At 35.4% G+C, this 27,221-nt stretch overlaps 1 protein-coding gene across 7 annotated transcripts in view; it reads left to right on the top strand.

Moving 5' to 3' along the window:
* Nucleotides 1-8,135: 8,135 nt before the first annotated feature.
* The window catches only part of LOC124370030, a 30,499-nt gene continuing 11,413 nt past the window's right edge, over nt 8,136-27,221 (top strand). For 3 of the 7 annotated variants that reach the window (XM_046828325.1, XM_046828326.1, XM_046828322.1), the window contains exons 1-4: nt 11,722-12,762; nt 15,175-15,423; nt 16,734-16,946; nt 18,222-18,595. In XM_046828325.1, coding sequence (XP_046684281.1) covers nt 18,389-18,595 — 207 coding nt within the window. In that variant the 5' untranslated portion in view covers nt 11,722-12,762; nt 15,175-15,423; nt 16,734-16,946; nt 18,222-18,388. Of the gene's footprint in view, nt 8,212-10,554; nt 11,195-11,721; nt 12,763-15,174; nt 15,424-16,733; nt 16,947-18,221; nt 18,596-27,221 lie in introns of those variants that run through there. The other 4 variants (XR_006923140.1, XR_006923139.1, XM_046828324.1 and 1 more) reach the window with 3 other exon arrangements.

Consider the following 27,221-nt stretch of genomic DNA (forward strand, 5'->3'; position numbering starts at 1 on the left):
CCTGGGGAGTTAAAAACGAAGCACGTTTTAACAGGATCTGATGTAGGAATTGCTTTTTTGTCTGGATGAGGAACTTTCTGCATGTATGAATGAGCTGATAGGGCAATGACTGTTGCTATGCAATACTGTATATTTTTTTCAAAAGCATTAATGTCTGATTCTATTTGACTTTCTTTCTCTCCTTATTAATGAAGAGGTTTGACTTCTTCAAACTTTAAATGATAATGAATAAGAGGTGTTTTGAAAAGATTGGTTTATAATAATAGCTAAAGATTTAGCTATAACACATGAAACTTTTTCACACATTAACTGGAACTTCATCCCAACCTGCAGATGTTTTATTTTGTAAGGACTTAATTACTTTGAGTACATCATTGTCTCTAATAATTTGAAAACTAAACTCTGAACTAAGACTAAGACAATTAATTACTCATACTAAGACACTTTACATTTAAGACTTCCACAAGTTTGAGAGCCTTATGAACACAAGGTTACAAATTGCTACCAACTTGCCAACGAAATTATTAAATAGGTTTGAGTACCCAATACCCAGCATCTACCAATGCGGTCGCGTGGGTGTGCTTAGTTTGGGGAGCAGCACACTAACAAATTCGGCGTCTCTATTTTCGCCCACTGATCAATAAGAGTTCAACGAGTTTTACAGTAGAGCATCGACTATCCGAAACAATTAGTGAAGGGGGATTTTCGGATAATCGAACATCAATGTAAAAAAACGTCTATCTGGGGTTTTGTAGGGGAATGGGTGGGACAGCTAAAAACACGTTTTTGGTCAATAATACACAATAGGACATTTTAATATCACACGAAAGTATAAAATATTATGTGAAGGTAACACATAAAATAGGGATTGCACATACAGTAAATTCAATTTTGTCTCAGTAACTTAGATGTCGTAGAAACAGTACAAACTTTACTTAAAATAAGTTAAAATAGGAACAAAATCATTCCAAAATTAGATACTTATGATAAAACAGTACAAAATCAACCTAAAAGGAAAAGTTGAACAAGTTTTTTTTGCTTAAGCTTTGACACCCGTTTCTTTTTCTTTTTTGCCGCTAAGCCTAGTAAGCGTTAATACAGCAGCTGCACAGCACCACGTTCATCTTGCTGTTCCGACCATTTAATGCCAGCCTCAAAGCACTGGAAGGCATTTTCATTGGCCGAACTGTTTACAACCAAGACGTTGTCTTCATCAATGTCATCTTTTGGCTCTCGTGCCTGTGCTCCTGCTGGTTTTTAATGTTGACAGAGGAACTAATCTGTGAGCGGCGCTGCATGTTCAGTGGCATGGTAATGTAGATTATATATATGCTATAAATCATACTGTCGATATATGATGCGATTTTTATTGCTACAACATATTTATCAATAAATATGAACTTTTTAATTATTTTAAACACTATACCGACGCCAACGATGCGAAGGAACAAGTGGTAGACATGCACAAAAGCACACAGAGCCAATTAGGATTCGGTGACAATAAGAGCCTTGATAATCATAATACACGACATAAGTCGGATAGGGCTGACCAATCGTAAAATTTTGCGTGATTTGGCTCTCGGTTAACCGGAGCTTCGGATGACCGACTTTCGGATAATCGACGCCCTTCTATACTTGGTTAAAATATTCAAGGTGACCTGAATGTCAACAGAAGACTTGGGCCAGGGCTCCACAGAGATGCGCCGGTAGAGGATGATGCTATGGATATCCTCCACACCTCCAAAACCGTAGACCGTCCTGTCAATCGCTATTACCCCGAACAAAACACGGTAATGTACGTAGTTTTGTCTACTACGTATGCTCTTTAGTCAACTGATTAATATTTCATTCTATTAAGCTTTGTTTCAGCCATTCTTCATTGTTATTATATTTAAAAACTGTTAAAGTATTTAGTACTTTTCGTAAAAATATAGCAGAAAAATAGTTGAAAACGTTTCATACATATCGTAAGACGGAACTGGAGAGTTAATATAAAAAACAAGCATAACTGCTCACACAGTCTGTCGTTGCCCAGTTCAGTAATGCTTTGTTAGCAGAAAAAATACATTCCTCCAGTATACGAAGCCATAACTTACCCAAAAGTAGGTGCCTTTGGAAAGAATTCCGCTACAGAGACTTCAGAAGGAAAATGTTAACTTACATGTTGCTATTGATCTGATTAAAATTGTATGTTTAATTTTGGAAAATATGAGAGGAGAGAATGCTTTAAACAGTTTCATTACTGATACCAACAAGCTGGATGAAAACTCGACATAGTCTAAGTGAAGAAACAGTTTTCTTATGAAATAGAAGATGAACCTACTGGACTAGGAAAGAACTCTTTTGGTTGTATTGTTACCTTTTTGATCATTATAGATTAAGCAATCAATAACTTGACTGATCAGTTTGAACAAATGGAAAATCGCAACAATTAAATTTAAGTTCCAGCAAAAATTAGATCAGAACGAGTGGGATATAGACTGAGGCGAGTTAGTGGATTTAATCGTGAATGAGTAAACGATTTCTGTATAACATGTAACCAATTTTATACATTAAAAAATCATTACACAATTCTTTCACAAATATTCTCATGCAGACATTGCCGACACAAGCTCTTGTTCCGAAAATTCCAGAAAACCTGGACCGGCCTCGCCACTTCTCCCTCCCTCCTCAATGGATAAGTCGGGAAGAGAGTGTCTACGATTGTCGTTACCGTTCTAGATGATAGGCCGTAATGTTTGTCCCTATTCCTCCGATATTCATGGTTACTAGCCTGTAGCCCTTCCCCCAAAGTTTGGAGTCCACTTCCCGACATAGCTCTCTCCAGTACCTCTATGAGCTCAGGCGGATCGCAGCGCTTATGCTTTATGCTCTGCTGACCAAACAGCAGCTTCAGGCCGGTTTCGAGCACTCTTCTTCAATGCATCAGCGCTGTCCTCCTGAGCTCTGTAATTGGAGTGCTGGATCGGTTCCATGTAGAATATACCAGATATTCCACCCCGACACTTCTGTGGACTCCCTGTGCGCAGTCTCACGGACCTCGAGACGTCGACGAATTTTCCACTGTTCATCTTGGCCGTATTCTAACCAAGTGTGTTTCGAGTACTCAATCGCCGCACTCGGTCTCTATCTGTCAAAAGGAAGGAGATAAATTTGTAGTCAATGGCAGTGTACACCACCATCACCCCCAACCCAATAGCATACGGGCCCTATCGTCGATACCACAGTAATGTATAGTATGACTCACAGAAACTAGATCTTCGGTACGTTGGCTTTGAACCCCTATTTGCTACTTCCAAGTTGAGTCTCGAAAACAACTCCAGAATGTGAGTTCCTTAAATGTTAGTGACAGGCATGTCCCATTCAACGTCTCTTGCGTTGGAGTTATCCGCCACAATAACACGATCGGAGGCACTCCGAGGACTGTCCTCCAACGTCTCCTGGACTTCCTCCCCATTCCCGCACTTCACGAGTTCCAGGAGCACCTTGGTATCAGATTCATCCAGCTTGACTTCCTGTTTCTTCACTCCAAGGATTTCGGCGTACCCTTCCTAACACTAGGGGTTGATCAGTATTACTTGACACTTTGGCTTTGAAGGTTTCGAGGTAGTCTTGCTAACCGGCCGTTTTGAAGGAGCGGGCGCCTCCTAGCGTTTCTCCTGCCTTTGCGCTGCCGACGCCATGGCCCTCTCCCTTATTTTCTTCATTGCTTCGATCCGCACCGAACAACAGGCACTGAGGAGCGGTCCTTGGGTTCATTCTGCCTCTTCTCCCTGATGTCCATGGGAAGTCTTGACGCGACCTGCTTTGTATAAGGGTCGGCCGCCAAGGCAGACATCGTGTACGAGAGGGGGCCTGCGTTGATTTTGCCACCCCCTACGTCAAGCGCCGAAGTAAGATCTTCCAGAGTTTCCACGTGGAGTCAATGACATCCATGGATTCTTCCAGAGAGCACATGCCGTTCTTGACGTTCATAGAGATATTCTTTTGCCAGATCGCGGCCACGCGTTTGTTGAGGACTCCACTCATCTTCTTCAACTCCGCTTCCATAGTTTTTCTAGCCAGTTCGACATTTTTCTGGTCAGGAGACACTCGGTGCTCAACTTTAGGCCGAGGCTTCGGTGTCTCCATCTCTATATTCTCGACGGACGCCATATGCTTAGGAGTAACAGCGGAGGGTGTCGGAGATGGTATCCTGCTCAACTTGCTGTTCCTCATGAAAGGAGAGACAGAAGGTGGGAGCTTCGGAGAGCTCCAGTCCTTCCACTACTTTGGGATCGAGAACTCGACTTTTAGGGCAAAGGTGTCCATGCATGGATCTGCCTGCGCATCGTGCGGCAAGGAGTGGCCTGGAATAGTCAGGAGTATGTATATCCTTGGGGGAAATGCCCCTGCCCCAGTTCCCCGAGGCCCGTTCCGTTTTCCCAATACCGGATACCTTACGTGTCGGGGTTCACTCGTGGCATTGCAAACTTCTGCACCCATGTCACGTTTCCTGACCAGGTCCCGGAGGGGCTGGTTACTGAAGATACTCCAAGAGAACCCATCGATAGTGCGAACACACATCAGCCCCTGTAATACCACAGAGGCACTCCCAGAGGCTCTTAGTGCTCGCCGGTTGCATAGAAGAAACGGAACACATCATAACATGATATAAGAAAGAAAAACCTAAATTAAATAGAAATTTGTGAGGATCAAGCCAAAGACCAAAAGGAAACTTGACCTCCATAAAGATGAGAGCGTTAGAGAAGGATCTCTCACCCCAATTTGATCACTTTTTACGAGAAGCAGGGATATTGTGGTCTTTTCTAAGCCTGATACCGCACGGTGAACTTTATGATTGTTTAAACCAGATTAGATACTATCTTTACTAATCATGTGTTAAAGACGATGCATAAAGATATGTTAAAAGGTTAATACTGATTTACCGATTCACTCATACTTCAACAATACTTTTAAGAGACACGTGTTTTATTTTCAATAGAAATGTATTTTTTAATTTTTTAATGTGTTTGCTAAGATAATGTCAGAATGGTCGCTAAAATACCGAAAGAAGGACTCTTTCAATGTTTATGCTTTTGAAATCACATTTCTTAATCTTTAACAAACATACGCTTATTTTCTCAGTTTTCGCAAAAATTCTATTCATAACAGCAAAATAAAAATGGTTATTACAAGAATTATGAAAATTTACTTATATGCAAGTTTGTGAGTTGTCAAGATTCAAATAAAACGAATATTATTATATTTAAAAGGGAAAGATGAACATATTTCATGTGCCCCAAGAAATATATACTCCAAAAGCACAAGACAAACGTATAGGGCCTACCACAAAGGGGTGTATTAACACATTTGAGTCTACGCTCGAGCCAGACTCGAGCGCCATTGTTTAAACCCCCGGCCGGCGCTCGGGAGTAACTCGAGCACAGTTTTGCCGATTGATATACGGAGTTGCTCGAGTGATATTCGAGTGCCGTCTCCTGCATTAGAAAGCCAGCTTTGATGGTTGGTTCAGAAAAATTCCGCTATGCGCTACTACGTCATACCCGCTTAAGGCTTTTGTTTATCGACTGACGTGGCCTGGCGCGTTGTCAGTCTGTCTACGACAACAATCATTTTTTTAGCGTTTGACTTTTTTGGCAATTAAAATCATTTGTAAATATGTATATAGTAAATGCCTTTAAAAAAATTGAAATTACTTGTTTTATTTATTCAAAAGTTAGTTTTTAAGTAACACAAGACATGCGGGAGTTTTTATTTTTCTTCAAAAAAGGTAAGTTTTGAAACTTAAAAAAAATTAATTAGATTTTATAGGAATACAGTTTTACATATCAATTTAAAGAGGAAAGATAGAACTTTCAAGAAAATATAATATCATATACATAATATTTAACAGTTTTCTAAAAACAAAATCTGAAAACCAATTAATTTATGCAGACCAGGCTATAAAAACAGCAAATAGCGAGCCAGACTCCAATCCTTTACTGTTCTCTATATATGTGGCAGACATACACACTAATCTAAAACCAAATGTATAATGCTTACAGTATGCAGATGACATTGTAATCTACCGTACTCATATATTAAGAATCATGTTACACTATATAAAAACATTCAAGACACCCTATAAACTAACAAAGCTAACAATTTTATGAAAACTAGTCTAGAACTTAATGCCAACAAAACTAACACCTTAATAATATCCAGAAATATAAATAATAATTGGATCACACCCGTCAATATTAACAACATACCTGTTCCCATTGTAGAAAACTTGCGTGTACTGTGTATTATTTTTGATAAAGATTTCACTATTAAACATCGAACCAATAATGTACACTAGCAATGCTTAAAAGACCTAAACATAATAAAAATGGTTACATGTGGCAGATATGGGGCACACCAAGACTTCGCTTTACAAATGTTTAAAAATATAGTAAGGTCTAAAGTAGAATACTGCAGTGTGTTATATATGGAAACATAGTCTACAGCGAATTGAAAAAAACTCAACTTTATACTAAATCAGGCAATGAGGATTTCATTAGGTGCCTTCGCATCCACAACGATTGTTTCATTACAATCTGAATCTGCTCTCATGCCAATAGGTCTAATACGACAGTTGTTAACAGATAGACTCGTATATAAAATTGTCACTGAAAGAAATCATCCTGCCTACAGCAGTATTAGTTTCCTCAAACAGCTATGTCTACATTCACCATACTGGCTACACAAAAAACCACCACTACATATAAACTCATCCAATAATAAAGTGCAAAGTATTCCTAATATTATTTCTATGGACAGTATACAACTTATTGGGATTTTGATCTTCCCCTGTTTGTGACTGATAACATAGTTAAATGTGTATCCATCCTACATAATGAAAAACAGAGTAAAAGAGATATTAATACAGTATATTTTAACCATTTAGTAAATAAGAAGCTTAACCTAAATTTTGGTAAGTTTCCAAATAGTTACAGACGCATCAAAAACTGATACAGGTGCTGGCGTGCCTTTGGGGATATATATCCCGATCTTGATATATTCAGAGTAAACAACATATTCCCTTCTTACAATGCTGAAATGTTAGCAATAATATATAAAGCTATTTAATATGTAAATGATATAGAGGCCTATGATGTAGACTCATTATATTATGTTCAAGCAACTGACTCACCTAGCAGGGGGCGGAGATCAGATGGCATAATATTGGATATTTTCAAAGCCATATTATTCGGTGGAAAATCATAAATCTCCTCTGGGTTCCATATAATGAACAAGTGGATAAATAGGCAAAATAGGCAACAGCGGGAGGCACTGAATTAACCCACATTAATTAATATAGCTTATGAAGACTTTAAAATGTACAGAAAACTATTTTACCAAAACAAATGCAGCAATCGGCTTATCTTTACAGACAAAGCTCGTTGGTACAGGCAAATTGTAGACGTCACCGAACCTCAACATGGTTCAAACATATTAGGTGGAAGAGAAATGACATAATAAACGTCATCAGAATGAGATTCTGACATGCTAAAGTTAATAGTAAATTATACTCAATAAAGAAATATTTCACTCCTTATTGTCTTAAATGCAACATGGGAGTTGATGAAACAATAGACCATATAATTATTGACTGTCCCCAATACGATTATGCCAGAAAGCATTTCAACCAAATCAAACAAAAATCACATAATAAAATACCACCAGTAAAAGACATGTATCATACGAAAGAAATTACTTATTATAACTAAATCTGCAAATTTTAAACACAATATAAATTAACTTGTAACGCACATAAAACATATATGTCATCATATCATGGGATTCCTCATCCGTGGTACTCCTTTTGTGGTACTCCTCTTCGGGTTAGTAATGCCATATTGACCAATGGCGAAAATATCTTTTCAACTAACATTATCTTCACTCCCACAACCATTAGCTTCTTTGTTTTCCTCCGTTTTATTAATAATACCCTAAACATACATGTTTGTACCTAACAACCTAATAGAAATCCTAAAATAAACCCAAGTAGGAAAAGTACAACACAGAATGGAAAAAGCCACAGTAAACATCGCGGCTAAATGACACATCATAGAAAAAAAAACAATTGCCTCGAGCCTTTCGATTCAAAAGTGGAGAAATGGCGCCAATGGCTGACAAGGAGAAGATTGAATAAATTGTACAAAATGAGAGAAGATACTATTAATCGTAAGTGAAATACTAATTTAAGTTAATTGAAATCATGCTCAGCAAAGAATAGTAATTATCAGTAGCAAACACAATTAATTTCATAATTCCTCAAAACTTTGCTTTTAGTTTTGAGATGTAGTTCAATCTTACAACTTTCAGGTTTTTTGATACATTGGTGATGGTAAGGGATCCACTAAGAATATTACTTTTACAATTTATTGATACATAATTGGTTAAGATTAGATTGTATTCTAATAATTAAGGATGAAGCTACAAGTTATTTGTATTGCTGTTTGATTATTGAAGAAATAAAACACTACTGTAGTAGCCTAGTAAGTACTAACAAGAAGCTTATTGTTAAATCTGAGAGATCCAGCCATAGTAGATTGTCCAAATTGAGTAAAGCTGGATGTGATGTGAGTTGCTTCAGTTTTATAGTTCAGTAAATAACCAATAATTTGGTTTTATCCGACAGGTTTATCTGTGATATGAAGTTAACTATCAATATGTAACTCTCACGTATGACTAGCAGTATGTGAAGAACATATAGACCAGACCGCTCTTAGAGTAAATGTGAACTTAACAGCCGTAGTGGCAAAATACGAGTTGCGCGTTATAAGGCTATTGCTATCATCCTCCTGAATAGAACAATAAAGGTTTTAAGAGGTGCAAATGACAATTAACAAAGTTATAGAACATTAAAAACAAAGTAATTTGTGATTTGTACCCCCTGAAACCATAAGTATATTCATTCAGTAGGACAAGGAGGAAACTTTAAAACGTTGAAATTTTGATTGGCTACTCTAGCCATTAACCTCACTGATACTGTCTTTAGTCTTTTATCTATATTTAATCAGTACATAATTTTATGGTACAGTTTATAAAACCCACTTCGGCTTTAGTTTAATAAGCAGCCACCACCATAGTCGAGTCAACTATTGATTAGAAATATCTAAACTATCAAATAAAAACCATTTTACTATATATATTCATAATTAATAGTTGCCAGCTGTTTTTATTCTACAGAATAATTATATTGTTTAGTACAATCTTTAAAACATATTACGTAATTTTGTTGGACATAATTGTTCTAAATTAATTCAAACAAAGTTAGTCATGCGTATAGGATTTGATTAATGGCCGCTAGAGATGGGGCGCTAGATGTTATTTTTGTCAATAACCTTTTACCAAAATAACGTCAGGTATTATATTCCATTAAGCCAGGTACTGGTGATGCTCGCTGCATATGTCAGTCGAACATCACCGTGAAAAAGCCACTTTATAAAGTAACTATATTACTTTTCGACTAAAGTGATGGTAGTATTCGATAATGAATAAATTAGTGTATCAATTAGTATGAAGTTTGATACTTTTTGATATTTGATACAAGTCGTGGAGAAGAAGAATATGGTATTTAATTTTCATTCTTGTGATTTCTTTGCTGTTGTTTACGTATTGTTTAATTTGTTTTTTTTTATGTTTCTTGTTGCAAGTATGTATGTACGTTGCATGTTTTTTGAAAATTATTTCTCTTTCACGGGAGTGATGTAGTGAACCACATAATTAGGGTTTTGTTTCAAAATAATTTAAGTTTTGTAACACAAGGTCTGTAAATAAAGAAATGAGGCAGATTTGTTTCGCTACCAAACTGGCAACACTGTAACTCTGAAAAGTAGTCATGTGTTTAGCCAAAAGGCTGATCAACATTGAGTATTAATTTCATTAGTCTATTATTGTCATGTAAGTTGTAAACAAACTTCTTCTATATAACAAAACAGGTTTTTGTTATGCGTTCCAAAAATGAGATAGACAACGGAGTGGAAGTTTGTCAAGATCTTATGGGACAAAAAAAAGAGTTGTTTATTTTCTAAAACACTTTGTCATCTGTGACGAATCTTGGATTTTTGAGTATGACCCGCAAAAAACCGTAGGAGTAAAGAATGAGCAAGTCCAATGTCAAAACTATGCTGATTTCTTTCTTTGTTTCCTATGGCATTGTCCAAAACAAGTTTTTGCCTGCAGGACAGTGTAAATCAATACATTTATCGTGAAATTCTTGAAAGGTTACGGAAAAATGTCATGCGCTTGAGACCAGCCATCAAAGATAACTGGATGCGCCTTGCCACATTGCACTCTCCATTACTGAGTTTTTGACCAGAAAAACCACTCTGTTCTCCTGACGAGTCCTTATGACTTTTTCCTGTTCCCTGAGTTATAAACCCACATCAAAGGGCATCATTTTGGAACAATATACAACTCAAAACAAAATGTGACCGATCTGCTAAAGAAAATTGCAGTTTCGGACTTTCAGCACTGCTACGAGTAGTGGGGAAACCAACAATGATATGTTATTTCAAACTCTTGATATGACATAATACTGTTTAATGTAATTAATAACTATTATTGCTGTAATATGTTACCAGGGTAATGTCAATTTTCATAAAAAATATTCTGTTGCAAGTTTTATCAATATAAAAATAAATATTTATTAAATAAGTCCATCAAACTATATACTTGTTGAAACTAGAGAAATGTATAAATAATTTTTATATTTTGATTTAGTACAAATATACCACTTCTGTAGCTATGGTACTACCCCCCAAAACAATATATATATAAAAGTAATATGACACTACATAATCAAATAAATGTTAGTATTTTGTATATTTGTTATAAAATACTTTTGCATAACCTGGAAAAGTAGTGGCCTGCGAATAAAGATAATTTAGTTACCAATTCTTGGGCTAACCTGTCCACTTGTAGTAATAGCATCATGCTACATGATCTGAGCTTGATTTTAGGTACTATCTCAAGGTGTGTGTTTTTTTTTTTTTTTCCACCAGAAGTTCGAGATGGCGTAGCGCTACCGAATCCCGCACTGATGATACGTGCCAGATTGTCAAACATGATCTGACGTCAGATAAGTTGGACAATCTGGAAGGGATCTGAGGTCGGGGAAGTACTAATCAGAAACGACCTTGGCCATCAGTGTAGGCTAAAGGTATCTTTAACTTTGGTACCACTAGTAATATATTAATGATAACCTAATCTGAACATACTTATACTGGGTAATAAGATTCCATAGCGTGATACTCCCATTTCTAGACTCATTGTTTGCATGAAATAGCCTCGGCTGTTACAGGTTACAGAGTTACCTGGTACTAGAAAAACGTTATGAGAACAACAAATTATTTATCCCAACTGTTACTGAAATAACAGGGTGTTGCTGGTAACACTTTATCCCATTAATAGGTTACACCGAAAAACTCTATTGCTGACACTAATACGTTATAAACCGCCCATGTCTAATGGCCGCAAGTACAATGGGAATGTACTTGTGTTATTTATGCCGTAAGTGGTTAGGTACCTTTATCCTTCAAAATAATGAAAAGAATACTAAATGTTACACTGATTTGTTTGCTACATTTTATAAATATACATAGCCTAGATTATTTGTAATTCATCATTAAATTATAACTTTTTAAGAAATAAAAAACAGCCCAACTATTACTGTAATTAAATTTGAAATAATATAACTTATTTGTTTTCAGTAGTTAGCCAACATCAAGGAATCATTACTCATGAATATCGATGGTCGTGGTGGCTGCTTATTATACTGTAGTCCATCTTTTATTTCTTGTACAGTCGAAGGAAATTTAACTATTAGTTGGTTTTTCCTCAATAATTTAATCCATAACGTAATGGATAGTTTTTTACACCGTGCTTCAAGTTGTTAAAATGCATGTTTTAAGAGATAATCATTATAAAGGGGTTAAAAAATTGGTATGAAGTTTAAGTAAAAAGTTGGAGTTACCAATCAAAATTTCAACTTATTTATGTATTCTGCTCGTCCTGAACAAAACTATGAATGGTTTTAGGAGAAATCATAAATAAGTATGTTTTTTTGTAATAATTGAAATGGAAATTTCATATTCGTGTATTGTCCTTACGATTTTCCCCTGAAAATAACCAAGTTATCTGTCCCTGACAGCTTACCAGAGTTCTGTAGTCAGAACAGCTTAGTACAGCACCAACAAACGTCCCATCCCCTAGCGTTCACTACCTTATCGATAATCATGACGCCCAGCACTTTAACTTTAATACCGTCTATTAGTTTTGAAAGTTATTTACGTGTTTGGATTAGTGAGCAGTTAAAATATTACGAGATTAATTTATTTCCTTTTAATTTATCATCATGTTAGAGTGAGAGTATGAGGTCGTTGTGTAATTGTGTGTTTTTTAATGGATTAAAGGTGCTTGTGTGAACGGAAGTTACCAGGTGATTTGTAAATAGATGGTACATACAAAATTAGGAAGTTACGTTTATGTTAGTTTTGCTCAAACTTGTGTTTGTTTTTTACTGTATGAAGTGTGGCTAGAAAATAACCAGACTGAGGCTGAAAATAAATTTTGCTTGCAGATATTTAAAAAATGATGTTATCCCCTTCAGTATACTACCCTCCTGGGACACTTCAGAAAAATTTGGGACCATCGCCAAAGAAGAAGTTCAGCCCTCATTCTGGACTCTGACTACAATGTTCTCAGACCTGCTTATGTATATACATTTCTGTAAGTAGGGAAACAAGGCAAAATCAACTATGGCACGAAAAATGCTAAGACAGAAATAAATTACAATGGCCGTAAATATAGGCTATACTTTTTGACATTTTTTTTTTTCATGACAACAAAGCAAACTCACAATTGGCGTCGGAAATATAATTCACTTGAACCAGAAGTGCTCATACATGTACAAAGCCACGGGTAACTGCTAGTAACTCAAAAATTATGTAATAAAACTTATTTATAAGATAACTTATGATAATATTTCTATATATTTCCATTTGCTCCACCTCGTTTCTTATGCTCAGGCATAAATTCTGAAGTCATAAAATCTACATTTTGGTTATTAAACCTGAGTACAGTAGTTGTTTACAATTGCTTATTTCACTATGCTCATTATAGGTTTTTTTGCTGCGAACACCACATTAGTGATATATTTGATCTTTGTGATCTAGATAAATAAAACAAAGTCAGCTTAGTTACGTCATTTATATGTCAAGAATGGCTATATGGATTATAATTATCTCTGATTTGTTGGATTCGTCTTCTCCTGAATAGCATAATAACTATTAAAATATTAGTTGACAGGAAGAAATGAGCTAAGTAGAATTGAAAGAGCCTGGTAAATTTAATCAGTTGTTCTTTCTAACCATTTTTTTATGACAGCACACCATGTGTTTAATTAATTTACAGTAGACTCCTGCTTATCCGAGTCCCGATTAACCGAGGCCTTCAAAGATAAAAAATGTTTTTATAGACCAAGCGGTTTTATAGACCAGTACAACAATAAGATAATGTGTGTGTGAATAGCGGCTATATCAAGTTGTGATGCATGTACTCTGGCTGTTGCTAGGTCGAGTAGTGAAATCTTAGAATACGCATCCTCTTGGTGATGTAACAGTTGCTGATTTATGATTGGTCGCCCAACATTTGTTGGAAGAAGGCTCATCTGAGTGTAGCCTGTAGGAATGAACTTTCACTGAGTGACACTACAGCGTTGCCATATTTCTGTACTTTTCTACTGCCAGTCAGTCGCACAAGTTATTTGGAAGTGTTCGTTTCGTTTGTTATTTTTGTAACTGTGGTTTACCCGTGCTTTTGGTTGTGGAAAGTGTTAATATTACAGCATGAGTGGAAAACGAAAAAGGTGTGTGATTTCTCTGGAAGAAAAAATTAAAGCATTAACACGTTTAGACAATGGTGAGACAATTAAAATGGTGACTGCAGATCTAGAAGTTGGTGAAGTGACTGTTGGTGATTGGAGACAGAACCGTTAAAACATTGAGAAATTTGTTAATAAATGTGTGAGTTGGGGTAGCAGTTTATTGTGGAAAACAATGAAGAAAGGTGAATATGAACTGACATAAGAAGCCTTGTTTTTATGATTTACTCAAGTGCAGTGTTTGGACAGCCCTATAACCGGCGTAATACTACAATTGAAGGCAAAAGAATTTCATAAAAAGTTTAAGGATGGTGATGACAGTTTTACAGCCAGCGATGGACAGTTAAACAGGTAGAAAAAGCGGCACAGTATTAGACAGCTTAATATTGTTGGTGAAAAATTATCGGCAGATTCTTCAGAAATTACAAAAATTCTAAATAAATTGGCAGAAGTTGTTTTGAAGTCTGTTCTAACATCTGTCCAAATATCTAACTGCGATGAGACTGGGCTCAATTTTCGTATGCTGTCAACTAAAACTTTGGCGGCTAAATCTAAAAAATTCGCTCCAGGATTTAAGAAGAGCATGTTAGTCTTAGCATGCTCGAATTTATCAGGAACATTTAAACTGAGACCTCAACTGATAGGGAAGGCCCACAAACTCAGGGCATTTAAACACATCAGTGTTCACTGTTTGCCCACCATGTACTGAAACCAAAAAAGTGCATAGATGAACAGCCACATTTTAAGGGAATGGTTTTTATAAAGAGTTTGTCCTGTTGTTGAGGCATTTTTTTAAAACAGAAAGCTTCCCTGAAATGCAATCGTATTAGTGGACAACGCACGTTCACACTCCGATGAGCACGAGCTTTGTAGTGGTGATATTAAAGCTGTTTTTACCCCCTAATGTGACCTTGCTACTACAGCCCCTACATCAATCAGTTCTCGAGACCATGAAAAAAAACTACATACGTAGACTTCTACAAACACTTATTTCACGTGTAGACGATGGTATGAGTATTACAGAATCTCTGACAAAATAACAGTCAAGGATGCAGGTTTTTTTATCGCAATGGCTTCGGACGAAGTAAATAATTCAATACTACAAAAATTGTAGAGAAAACTGTTTAACCTGCCAAAGCATAAAGAAAATGTATCAGCAGAGTTGCTTGTTCAGTATTGTAATGCAGATATCAAAGATAAAGTTACTATCTCATGTGTACTATAAATTGAAAGTCTGTTACAAAAAGACATGTTTTCAGGATATCCAGAATGGACACTAGAAAAGGATCCATTATCTGCTGTCTGGCGTGGATGTCCTGGAGGAGGTGGCCAGCTGCCAGCCAGACTTTGTGACTGTCGATTAGACGTACAACATTGTGAGGGTCATCAACGTCACGGGTCCATACCAGAACGGCTGGCAGTCGGAGATGACGGCACTGCATCTCCAAGGCCATCTAGTAGATCCGGGATATCTACGTCGGAATACATAGGCATCAGGCAGTACACAGGTAGTTGTCTCATCACCAGTCCCAATTTTACTCTATTTATTGTTTATATTGTTTTTTATTGATTATAATGTTTTTTTTTTTAATTTATTATGTTTCATTTAATGCATGTTAGCCTGTAATGTTTTATCTGTTTAGTAATTAATGTTCTATCTATTTTATTTTGATTTACTGTTATATTTGAGGGCTATTGAGAAAGTAACAAATGTTTTGAAATAAAATATTAACCAGCTGTGAAGTTGGCATATTTCATAATATACATTTAAGAGCTACACTCTTAGGTCCGTATGACTTTTTCCTGTTCCCTGAGTTATAAACCCACATCAAAGGGCATCATTTTGGAACAATATAAAACTCAAAACAAAATGTGACCGATCTGTTAAAGAAAATTGCAGTTTCGGACCTTCAGCACTTCTACGAGTGGTGGGGAAACCAACAATGATATGTTATTTCAAACTCTTGATATGACATAATACTGTTTAATGTAATTAATAACTATTATTGCTGTAATATGTTACCAGGGTAATGTCAATTTTCATAAAAAATCTACTCTGTTGCAAGTTTTATCAATATAAAAATAAATATTTATTAAATAAGTCTATCAAACTATATATTGTTTGAAACTAGAGAAATGTATGTTTTAAGAGATAATCATTATAAAGGGGTTAAAAAATTGGTATGAAGTTTAAGTAAAAAGTTGGAGTTACCAATCAAAATTTCAACTTATTTATGTATTCTGCTCGTCCTGAACAAAACTATGAATGGTTTTAGGAGAAATCATAAATAAGTATGTTTTTTTGTAATAATTGAAATGGAAATTTCATATTCGTGTATTGACCTTATGATTTTCCCCTGAAAATAACCAAGTTATCTGTCCCTGACAGCTTACCAGAGTTCTGTAGTCAGAACAGCTTAGTACAGCACCAACAAACGTCCCATCCCCTAGCGTTCACTACCTTATGGATAATCATGACGCCCAGCACTTTAACTTTAATACCGTCTATTAGTTTTGAAAGTTATTTACGTGTTTGGATTAGTGATCAGTTAAAATATTACGAGATTAATTTATTTCCTTTTAATTTATCATCATGTCAGAGTGAGAGTGTGAGGTCGTTGTGTAATTGTGTGTTTTTTAATGGATTAAAGGTGCTTGTGTGAACGGAAGTTACCAGGTGATTTGTAAATAGATGGTACATACAAAATTAGGAAGTTACGTTTATGTTAGTTTTGCTCAAACTTGTGTTTGTTTTTTACTGTATGAAGTGTGGCTAGAAAATAACCAGACTGAGGCTGAAAATAAATTTTGCTTGCAGATATTTAAAAATTGATGTTATCCCCTTCAGTATACTCTCCTCCTGGGACACTTCAGAAAAATTTGGGACCATCGCCAAAGAAGAAGTTCAGCCCTCATTCTGGACTCTGACTACAATGTTCATCACACCTGGGGAAGAACAAACTAATCAGAAGCACCCAAGAGATGAGGACCTCCAGCAGTTTATGTTCTGTAATAGACTCTGTAATCGAAAGTAAGAAAACCATGATTCCTCTCCGGTAATCACGTTTTCTTAGAAGGTATGGTAACTTTCGATGATTTGTAGGATGTCTGAACAAATCATTCTTTAGCGTTCCTTCTGTTCTGTTGATGTGTGAGACATTATGGAGCCATTTTTTAATATACTCTTTTTATTAAGAATTGGCCTTTTTCCTCGTCGATTTCTGTTGGCTAAGACGTTCCTCTGATATTTAACCAAAGATCTTGTCAAACAAAATTACCAATCTTTTCAATGTTAAAAGATGAAGATGTTCATCAGTTTTTTGTGAAAATGGTCTACCAATGTGTTTATTCACTTGTGTCTTAACAACCGCCTTTAAATTGTGGAAAACTCTTATGTTCATGATAAACCGTCTTCACCATACACTTGCTGTAACATTACATTGAAACGTTACATTTATTGTTCAATTTTCGTCCTTTGCCACTCCGGCCATTAATTTCACATTTACGTAGAAATTGATAATAACAATTTGTTATATAGCACTACAAGTATGATTGATTAAAATAAACACATCTGTATAATAAAGTTTAACTCGGCCAGAGCTGTAGAGCGGTAGTATTGCCATGTACTCCACCTCATTTCTTATTCTCAGGCATAAAATCTACATTTTGGTTATTAAACCTGAGTGGTTGTTAACAAATGCATATTCACCTATGCTCATTATAGGTTTTTCTGCTGCGAACGCCACCTTAGTGATATATTTGACCTTTGTAATCTATAGAAAAGAAAGTCAGCTTAGTTACATAATTTATATTTCAAGAATGGCGATTATAATGATCTCTGATTTTTTTTTATTCATCTTCGCCTAGAATAGCATAATAACTATTAAAATAAGTTGACAGGAAGAAATGAGGTAAATAGAAAAAGATTTTTATATAATAATATAGATTGAAAGAGCCTGGTAAATGTAGTAAACTGTTCTGTCTAAACATTATTTTATGACAACACACTATGTGATTAATAATTTAACTTCTATTTTCAATAGTTTATATTTGTAGTCGTGAAGACATAAAATAAGTTTGATAGTAACACACTTCTTATTTGAACCTTTTCTGCAACCACTGTTGCGTAAGAAAATATAGAGATAAGAAAGTTAAAAGTTTTAATAAAAATATATATTGTACTGTACGTTTTAGTAAATATAATGCATGATGTGCTCGTTCAGTATTGTAATGCAAATATCAAAGATAGTTACTATCTAATATGTACTATAAATTGAAAGACTGTTACAAATAGACCTCTTGTCAGGATGTTCAGAATGGAGATCCATGGACACCGGATGAAGGAGTGGCTAATCAAGAGGATAAGAGGATACTGCTCCATGATCTGCTGTCTGGTGTGGATGTCCCGGAGGAGGTGGCCATCTGCTGACTGTACTTTGTGACCAGACCAACAACATTGTGAGTGTCGACGTCATGGGTCCATGCGAGTTGGTGACAGCGGCCAGAGAGAAGAAATTCTCATCCAGTAAGAAACTGTCGTGCGGCTCTCAACTGGGGGCCACAGAATGTATCCCAGTTGGTGGGATCCCGAGGCGCCAGGGGATCCGGTGCTGTCTCCAAGGCCACCTCCGGAGCCAGGATATCTACGTTGGAATACATGGGACATCAAGCAGTATACAGGTAATTGTCTCAATCCCAATTTTACTCTATTGTATGTATTGTTTTTTTATTGATTATCGTTTTATTTATTGCATGTAAGCCTTTTTAAATATTTAATCTGTTTCATTTGTATTTACTTTTAAATATTTATTGTTAATCTTTATATTGTTATTTGGTTAATGTATGACTGTCAGATATCTGCATGTTTATTGAGAATTTAAGCTTCTATGATCTGTTAAATATTTTTATTTTGGTTTATTACATGTAATATAATAATATGTTGCTTTGCATGTGAATTCTCTTAAATCTTTCTGAAAAAAATTGTATTTAGTTTAAAGTGAGGCTCAAAAATATCTCTGTCAGAAGTATGTTTCTCAGACCTGCTTATGTATATAAATTTCCGTAAGTAGGGAAACAAGGCAAAATCAACTATGGCACGAAAAATGCTAAGACAGAAATAAATTACAATGGCCGTAAATATAGGCTATACTTTTTGACATTTTTTTTTTTTTTCATGACAACAAAGCAAACTCACAATTGGCGTCGGAAATATAATTCACTTGAACCAGAAGTGCTCATACATGTACAAAGCCACGGGTAACTGCTAGTAACTCAAGAATTATGTAATAAAACTTATTTATAAGATAACTTATGATAATATTTCTATATATTTCCATTTGCTCCACCTCGTTTCTTATGCTCAGGCATAAATTCTGAAGTCATAAAATCTACATTTTGGTTATTAAACCTGAGTACAGTAGTTGTTTACAATTGCTTATTTCACTATGCTCATTATAGGTTTTTTTGCTGCGAACACCACATTAGTGATATATTTGATCTTTGTGATCTAGATAAATAAAACAAAGTCAGCTTAGTTACTTCATTTATATGTCAAGAATGGCTATATGGATTATAATTATCTCTGATTTGTTGGATTCGTCTTCTCCTGAATAGCATAATAACTATTAAAATATTAAGTTGACAGGAAGAAATGAGCTAAGTAGAATTGAAAGAGCCTGGTAAATTTAATCAGTTGTTCTTTCTAAACATTTTTTTTATGGCAGCACACCATGTGTTTAATTAATTTACAGTAGACTCCTGCTTATCCGAGTCCCGATTAACCGAGGCCTTCAAAGATAAAAAATGTTTTTATAGACCAAGCGGTTCCAGTACAACAATAAGATAATGTGTGTGTGAATAGCGGCTATATCAAGTTGTGACGCATGTACTCTGGCTGTTGCTAGGTTGAGTAGTGAAATCTTAGAATACGCATCCTCTTGGTGATGTAACAGTTGCTGATTTATGATTGGTCGCCCAACATTTGTTGGAAGAAGGCTCATCTGAGTGTAGCCTGTAGGAATGAACTTTCACTGAGTGACACTGCAGCGTTGCCATATTTCTGGACTTTTCTACTGCCAGTCAGTCGCACAAGTTATTTGGAAGTGTTCGTTTCGTTTGTTATTTTTGTAACTGTGGTTTACCCGTGCTTTTGGTTGTGGAAAGTGTTAATATTACAGCATGAGTGGAAAACGAAAAAGGTGTGTGATTTCTCTGGAAGAAAAAATTAAAGCATTAACACGTTTAGACAATGGTGAGACAATTAAAATGGTGACTGCAGATCTAGAAGTTGGTGAAGTGACTGTTGGTGATTGGAGACAGAACCGTTAAAACATTGAGAAATTTGTTAATAAATGTGTGAGTGGGGGTAGCAGTTTATTGTGGGAAACAATGAAGAAAGGCAAATATGAACTGACATAAGAAGCCTTGTTTTTATTATTTACTCAAGTGCAGTGTTTGGACAGCCCTATAACCGGCGTAATACTACAAGTGAAGGCAAAAGAATTTCATAAAAAGTTTAAGGATGGTGATGACAGTTTTACAGCCAGCGGTGGACAGTTAAACAAGTAGAAAAAGCGGCACAGTATTAGACAGCTTAATATTGTTGGTGAAAAATTATCGGCAGATTCTTCAGAAATTACAAAAATTCTAAATAAATTGGCAGAAGTTGTTTTGAAGTCTGTTCTAACATCTGTCCAAATATCTAACTGCGATGAGACTGGGCTCAATTTTCGTATGCTGTCAACTAAAACTTTGGCGGCTAAATCTAAAAAATTCGCTCCAGGATTTAAGAAGAGCATGTTACAGTCTTAGCATGCTCGAATTTATCAGGAACATTTAAACTGAGACCTCAACTGATAGGGAAGGCTCACAAACTCAGGGCATTTAAACACATCAATGTTCACTGTTTGCCCACCATGTACTGAAACCAAAAAAGTGCATAGATGAACAGCCACATATTAAGGGAATGGTTTTTATAAAGAGTTTGTCCTGTTGTTGAGGCATTTTATTAAAACAGAAAGCTTCCCTGAAAAGCAATCGTATTAGTGGACAGCGCACGTTCACACTCCGATGAGCACGAGCTTTGTAGTGGTGATATTAAAGCTGTTTTTACCCCCTAATGTGACCTTGCTACTACAGCCCCTACATCAATCAGTTCTTGAGACCATGAAAAAACTACACACTTAGACTTCTACAAACGCTTATTTCACGTGTAGACGATGGTATGAGTATTACAGAATCTCTGACAAAATAACAGTCAAGGATGCAGGTTTTTTTATCGCAATGGCTTCGGATTATTTATTAATTTTTAACAGATAATTATTAAAGTCGTATGCAACTTCTAAAGGAAGAACACAAGGAAACAGGAATTTACCCGACATTTGCCATCGTTCAGTGATACAAAAAATCAGTAACACTATGTTCCGAGATCTGAAATCTGATCTCTTCTCCAGTTTTGAGAATATACCTAACACATAATTACAAACTAGATTAAAATAAACAAATGATACCAGAGCGTTGTGACACGTGCAAGTCAGGAATCACAACCACCATGTTGTGTGTCAACTTCAGTAACTACAGTAGAACCCCTCATATCCGACCCTCACGGGACCGGGCCGTGGTCGGAACGGCCAAAAGGTCGGATAAGCCGAGGAATAATAAAACAAGTTTTTCGGGTAAAAAAAGCTGTATATTGCACTAAACTATTAGTACAGAACTGTACAAAATACCCACTCAATACATATAGTGCTGCTTAATTGTAATTACGAACTGTATCCAATGCAAAATTATTTAATACAAAATTATTTTTCAGTACATTTTAATAATAAATAACAGTTTTTTTTTATAAAATGGAAAAGTTTCATTTTTATATTACAGTAACAACGAAAAATATTATAAATACAGTACTGTACTGTTTAATCAAAAAGGCAAACAATTACATACAGTGTGTACAGTACAATTGAAGAAGTCCTTAATACTCTTTTGCTTCAATTTACCCAATCTTGATTTAGCTGAAAAATCACGCCATTTCTTTGCCCACAACACGTCCATAGGTGTAGCTCTCGGGTTCTGCTCCAAATATTTCAACACTACGTCAAATGCGTCTTTAGCCTCTGAATGCGTCACTCCAGTATCACGATCAACTTCTTCTTCTTCAGCGTCGCTGTCTTCATTATTTGCGCTTTGAACTGCAGCAACTATTTCGTCATCATTGAGTTCTTCATTTGTAGACTCAGCCATGTCAGCTTCGGTCAGCCATTCCTCCACATCTGTCAGCTGCAGCTGGACACCGTGTTGCAGTTCCTGCAGGTCTTGAAGAGTTTCTGCGACGTCGTTTTCTTCAGCTTCAAGGTCAACTTCCATTGATGATGTGGGCTCATCATCGTCCTTATCAGCACTATCGCTTTGTTTTAATGATGGCCAAATTTTCTTCCACGATTTTTGAAGAGTTGTCTCTTTGATTTCATCCCATGCAGAAGCGGCGGTATAGATGGCGTGTTTTATGTTTTGTCCAAAAGAGACCCAACATATTTTTCCCAGTACCGTCTTTTTACCCACTCGATTACGCCTTGGTCCATTGGCTGGATTAATGGGGTGACATGTGGAGGTAAAAACATCGCTTTTATGTTGCCTTTCTTCAATTCATGCTCTGTGGGATGGCTTGGTGCATTATCCAGCAACAACACAGCTCGAAGTGGCAGGTTTTTTTATTTTAAGTGTTTTTTAACAGCGGTCACGAATTCAAGAAAAAAACCATTCTTTAAAAAGAGCACAATCCATCCAGGTGAGGATTGATTACGGTAATACACGGGGAGTGTTGACATATTGAGATTTTTAAAAGCTCTCGGCTTCTTAGATTTGCCGATAACAAACAACGGCAGTTTGTGACTGCCACTGGCGTTGCTACACGTAGCAATTGTTAGTTTACCCAAAACAGGCTCATTTTTAGAAGCAAGAGTAGATTTTGGCAACATTTTATAGTTCAGTCCGGTCTCGTCTACGTTATATAATTGTTCGGCTACAAGATTACTATCCGACACCAACTTTTGAAACTTTTCTACAAAATCTTTTGCAGCATCGTCATCAGCAGACAACTTTTCACCCGTAATAACAACATGTCTAATGCCGTGGCGAAGCTTCCAGCGGTGAAACCAACCTTCGCTTGCCTGGAAAGTCTCAACATCTCCTCCCAATTTTTCAAACAGCTTTACGGCTTTTTCTTTTACAAGAGGCCCCGACAAAGGAGTCCCTTTTCGCCGTTCTTGGCAAAACCAAACCCAAAGAGCTTCGTCAACGAGTTCTAACTTAGGTTTTTTTAACATTTTCTGATTTTTAAGAGCATCTTCCGTTTCAACGGTCATAGAATAGGTTTCGATGTCTTTACGGTTTTTTCTCCAGTCTTTAACTGTTGTCACGCCGACCCCTAGCTCTGCGGCTAATTTTACTAGTGACTCACCACGGTCCAATCGTTGGAGCACTTCAAGTTTTTGTTTAAGGGTAACGCACACACGCTTACGTTTTTGAGTAGCCATAGCTAACGTTCACTAATCGCACAACACAGTGTTTTACACAATCACAAATCAAAGATTGTACAACAATCACGAAAACAAAACAGTCAAGTAGAGCAACGTTTACGTCGACAATCAGAACGCAACTGGCCGTTTAACAGAGAAATAATGCACAGCGCTGATGAGTCATGTTTCACGTTGAGACTTGTCGACTATAATAGGCAGCCTTTGTTTGGTCGGATATCCCGAGGTCGGATATGAGGGGTTCTACTGTATAAAAATTAGTTTTTTATTAAATGCATGTTTAAATATGCATAAAAGCCTATTAAATGTAATCAACTGTTCTCTATAAACATTGTTTTACATCAAGCACAACCATATGTTAAATTTTTTTATTGATTTAAATATCCTAAAAGTGCCATGTTTGTATGTCTATGAGTGTGCAGTGTATATTAAAACACAAAACCTTGAATACCAAAATGATGTTCACTCGTATAACACTAGGTATAAAAACAATTTTGCTGTATACCATAGGTAAAGCACATAATAAAATCCCACCAGTAAAATACATTTATCATACGAAAGAATTTAGTTATTATCGCTAAATCTGCAAATTTAAACACAAAATAAATTAACTTGTAACGCACATAAAACATATATGTCATCATATTATGGGATTTCTCATCCGTGGTACTCCTCTTTGGGTTAGGAATGCCATATTGACCAATGGCGAAAAGATCTTTTCAACTAACATTATCTTCACTTCCACAACCATTAGCTTTTTTGTTTTCCTCCGTTTTATTAATAATACTCTAAACACACATGTTTGTACCTAACAACCTAATAGAAACCCTAAAATAAACCCAAGTAGGAAAAGTACAACACACAATGGAAAAAGCCACAGTGAACATCGCGGCTAAATGACACATCATAGAAAAAAAACAATTGCCTCAAGCCTTTGGATTCAAATCTAAAGTGGAGAAATGGCGGCAATTGCGGACAAGAAGAAGATTGAGAGGAAAGTGTGCACATTATATCAAAATTCCCATTTTAGTACTTACGTCAGTTCGTGAGATGAACAAGGAAATGAGAGAAAATATTATTAATCTTAAGTGAAATACTAATTTAAGTTAATTGAAATTTTAATGGTAAGACTTTTATTGTTTATATTACTTGACACATATTGGTTGGTATTCTCGGCCTTATCGTTGTCATGTGGGTAGATTATTTACGTACCTAGTGTTCTTTTAATAATTCTCAGTAAATAATAGTAATTATCACTAGCAAACGTGAATAATTTCATAATTCCTCCAAACTTTGCTTTTAGTTTTGAGATGTAGTCCAATCTTATAACTTTCAGGTTTTTTTACTCATTGGATGGTAAGGGATCCACTAAGAATATTACTTTACAATTTATTGATCATACATAATTTGTTAAGATAAGATTGTATTCTAATAATTAAGGATGAAGCTACAAGTTATTTGTATTACTGTTTGATTATTGAAGAAATAAAACACTTCTGTAGTAGCCTAGTAAATATTAACAAGAAGCTTATTGTTAAATCTGATAGATCCAGCCATAGTAGATTGTCCAAATTGAGTAGGTAAAGCTGGATGTGATGTGAGTTGCTTCAGTTTTATTGTTCAATAAATAACCAGTAATTTGGTTTTATCTGACAGGTTTATCTGTGATATCAAGTTAACTATCCATATGTAACTCTCACGTATGATTAGCAGTATGTGAAGAACATATAGGGGGCTATATGTTCTATATGGCTATAGAACTTCTTGACAACGACACAGTCTCGGCAAACTTAGACCAGCCTTTAATTCCAAATGTAATTAGCAGAAATTTTCCCAAAGAAGACATGCAAAATCAACTTCATAAGGCTAACTTAGTATGCTCCAAAGCTAGTAATAATATGCATGCTAGAAACTATAATTTAATAATGCACTACAACATCCGAGGTATAAGCCAAGACAAAATTTCAGAACTAAATATATTTTTATCCGAATCAAAAATAAAGATAATCTCACTGAACGAACATTGGCTTGACAATGAGTGTATAAATATATTAAATTCATTAAATAATTATATTTTAGGTGATTATTATGTAAGACAAAATAATCAAAGAGGAGGTTCTTGTCTTTTAATAGAAAAACACTATCCCTATATACCAATTAAACTTTTTATTGATTTATATGAAGATTTTATTTTTGAATGTTCGTGCATTGAGCTTCTTGATCATAGCGTAGTCATTGTTTCTATCTACACTATACCAGACTATAATGCCAGAAAAATATTTTTTGCCAAACTTGAGAAAATTGAAAAAGTATTAAAGAATAAATCGATCTTAATAGTGGGTGACTTTAATGTAAATATACTAGTAGAAAATGATATAACAAGCAAATTCTTAGAAATAATTGAATGTAATGGTTTTCAGTGTATGTTTGGTGATCCAACTAGAGTGTCAGTAAATACTTCAACTTGTATAGATAACATATTAACTAGAAAAGGATATGATGTTATAGCCAAAATGAATATTGACCTAGGTCTTTCTGACCATAATGCGATTTTTTTAAATATCCCACAAAATACAATAGAAAAGCAAGGCTTTAAAGAAATACTAGTAAGGAAAAGGATATTCTCTAGTAAACAAATTAATATTTTTATGGAATCACTAAAAAATTGTGACGATTTAACAGTAAGCCCAATTATAAATGCCGAGGAAAGCTACAATAACTTTCTAACTTGTTTTTTAAGACATTATGAGTCTGCTTTTGTTCCAAAAACTGTTAAAGTTAAACAGAAAAGAAAAAAAGTAGTTTTACATTGGATTACACAAGGAATAAAAATATCAGCAAAAAGAAAACGTGAACTTCACTGGAAATCAAAATTCAGTAGAAGTATACAATTTCTAAGTTATGTTAAATCCTACAAAAAGATTTTCAAAAAAGTAGTTATTGAGGCAAAGAAAAGGGCAAACTCCTCGTTTATACAGAACTCAGAAAATAAATGCAAGGCTGCCTGGCATGTTGTGAATAAAGTACTCGGTAAAGATAATAAAAACAGAGAAGATAAAATTACTTTAATAGATTCAAATAACACGGAAATAAGTAATCCAGCTCAAATTGTTGAACTTTTTAATGATTATTTTTCTAACATTGTACAAAAAATTAGTGTTCCAAAGGCTACTGTAAAAGGAATTCATAATTCATTAAGAAATTTTTGTACTGAAGAGAGGGTTGCATTGCACAATCTTGAACCTTGTACAGTTGATGAGATCAGGAGATGTGTTTTAGGTCTTAAAAATAAAATTTCTGTAGGGTGGGATGGGATACCAATAAGACTAATTAAAATCTCTGTTGATATTATTTCAGAACCATTGGCACAAATAATCAACAAATGTTTAAATGAAGGGATTTTTCCTGATAGATTAAAGTATTCTCAAGTTACTCCAGTTTTTAAAAAGGACTCGAAGTTAGATTTAAATAATTATCGACCTATTTCAGTTCTAAGCAATTTCTCAAAGATATTTGAAAAGATTATTCACTCTAGATTAGTTGATTACTTTGAAAAAAACAAACTCTTTTACGATAAACAATTCGGGTTCAGAAAAAACATGAATACTCAATCAGCTTTGACAGAATTTACAAACAGCATATTACATGGTCTGGACGGGTCACGGAATACAGCCGGTATTTTCTGTGATCTGTCTAAGGCGTTTGATTGTGTAGATCATTCGGTCTTACTGTTAAAGCTACATGACTATGGCATTGGTGGAAATTGTTTGTCCCTT

The sequence above is a fragment of the Homalodisca vitripennis genome, chromosome X (assembly GCF_021130785.1).
Source record: "Homalodisca vitripennis isolate AUS2020 chromosome X, UT_GWSS_2.1, whole genome shotgun sequence".
NCBI classification, from domain to species: domain Eukaryota; kingdom Metazoa; phylum Arthropoda; class Insecta; order Hemiptera; family Cicadellidae; genus Homalodisca; species Homalodisca vitripennis.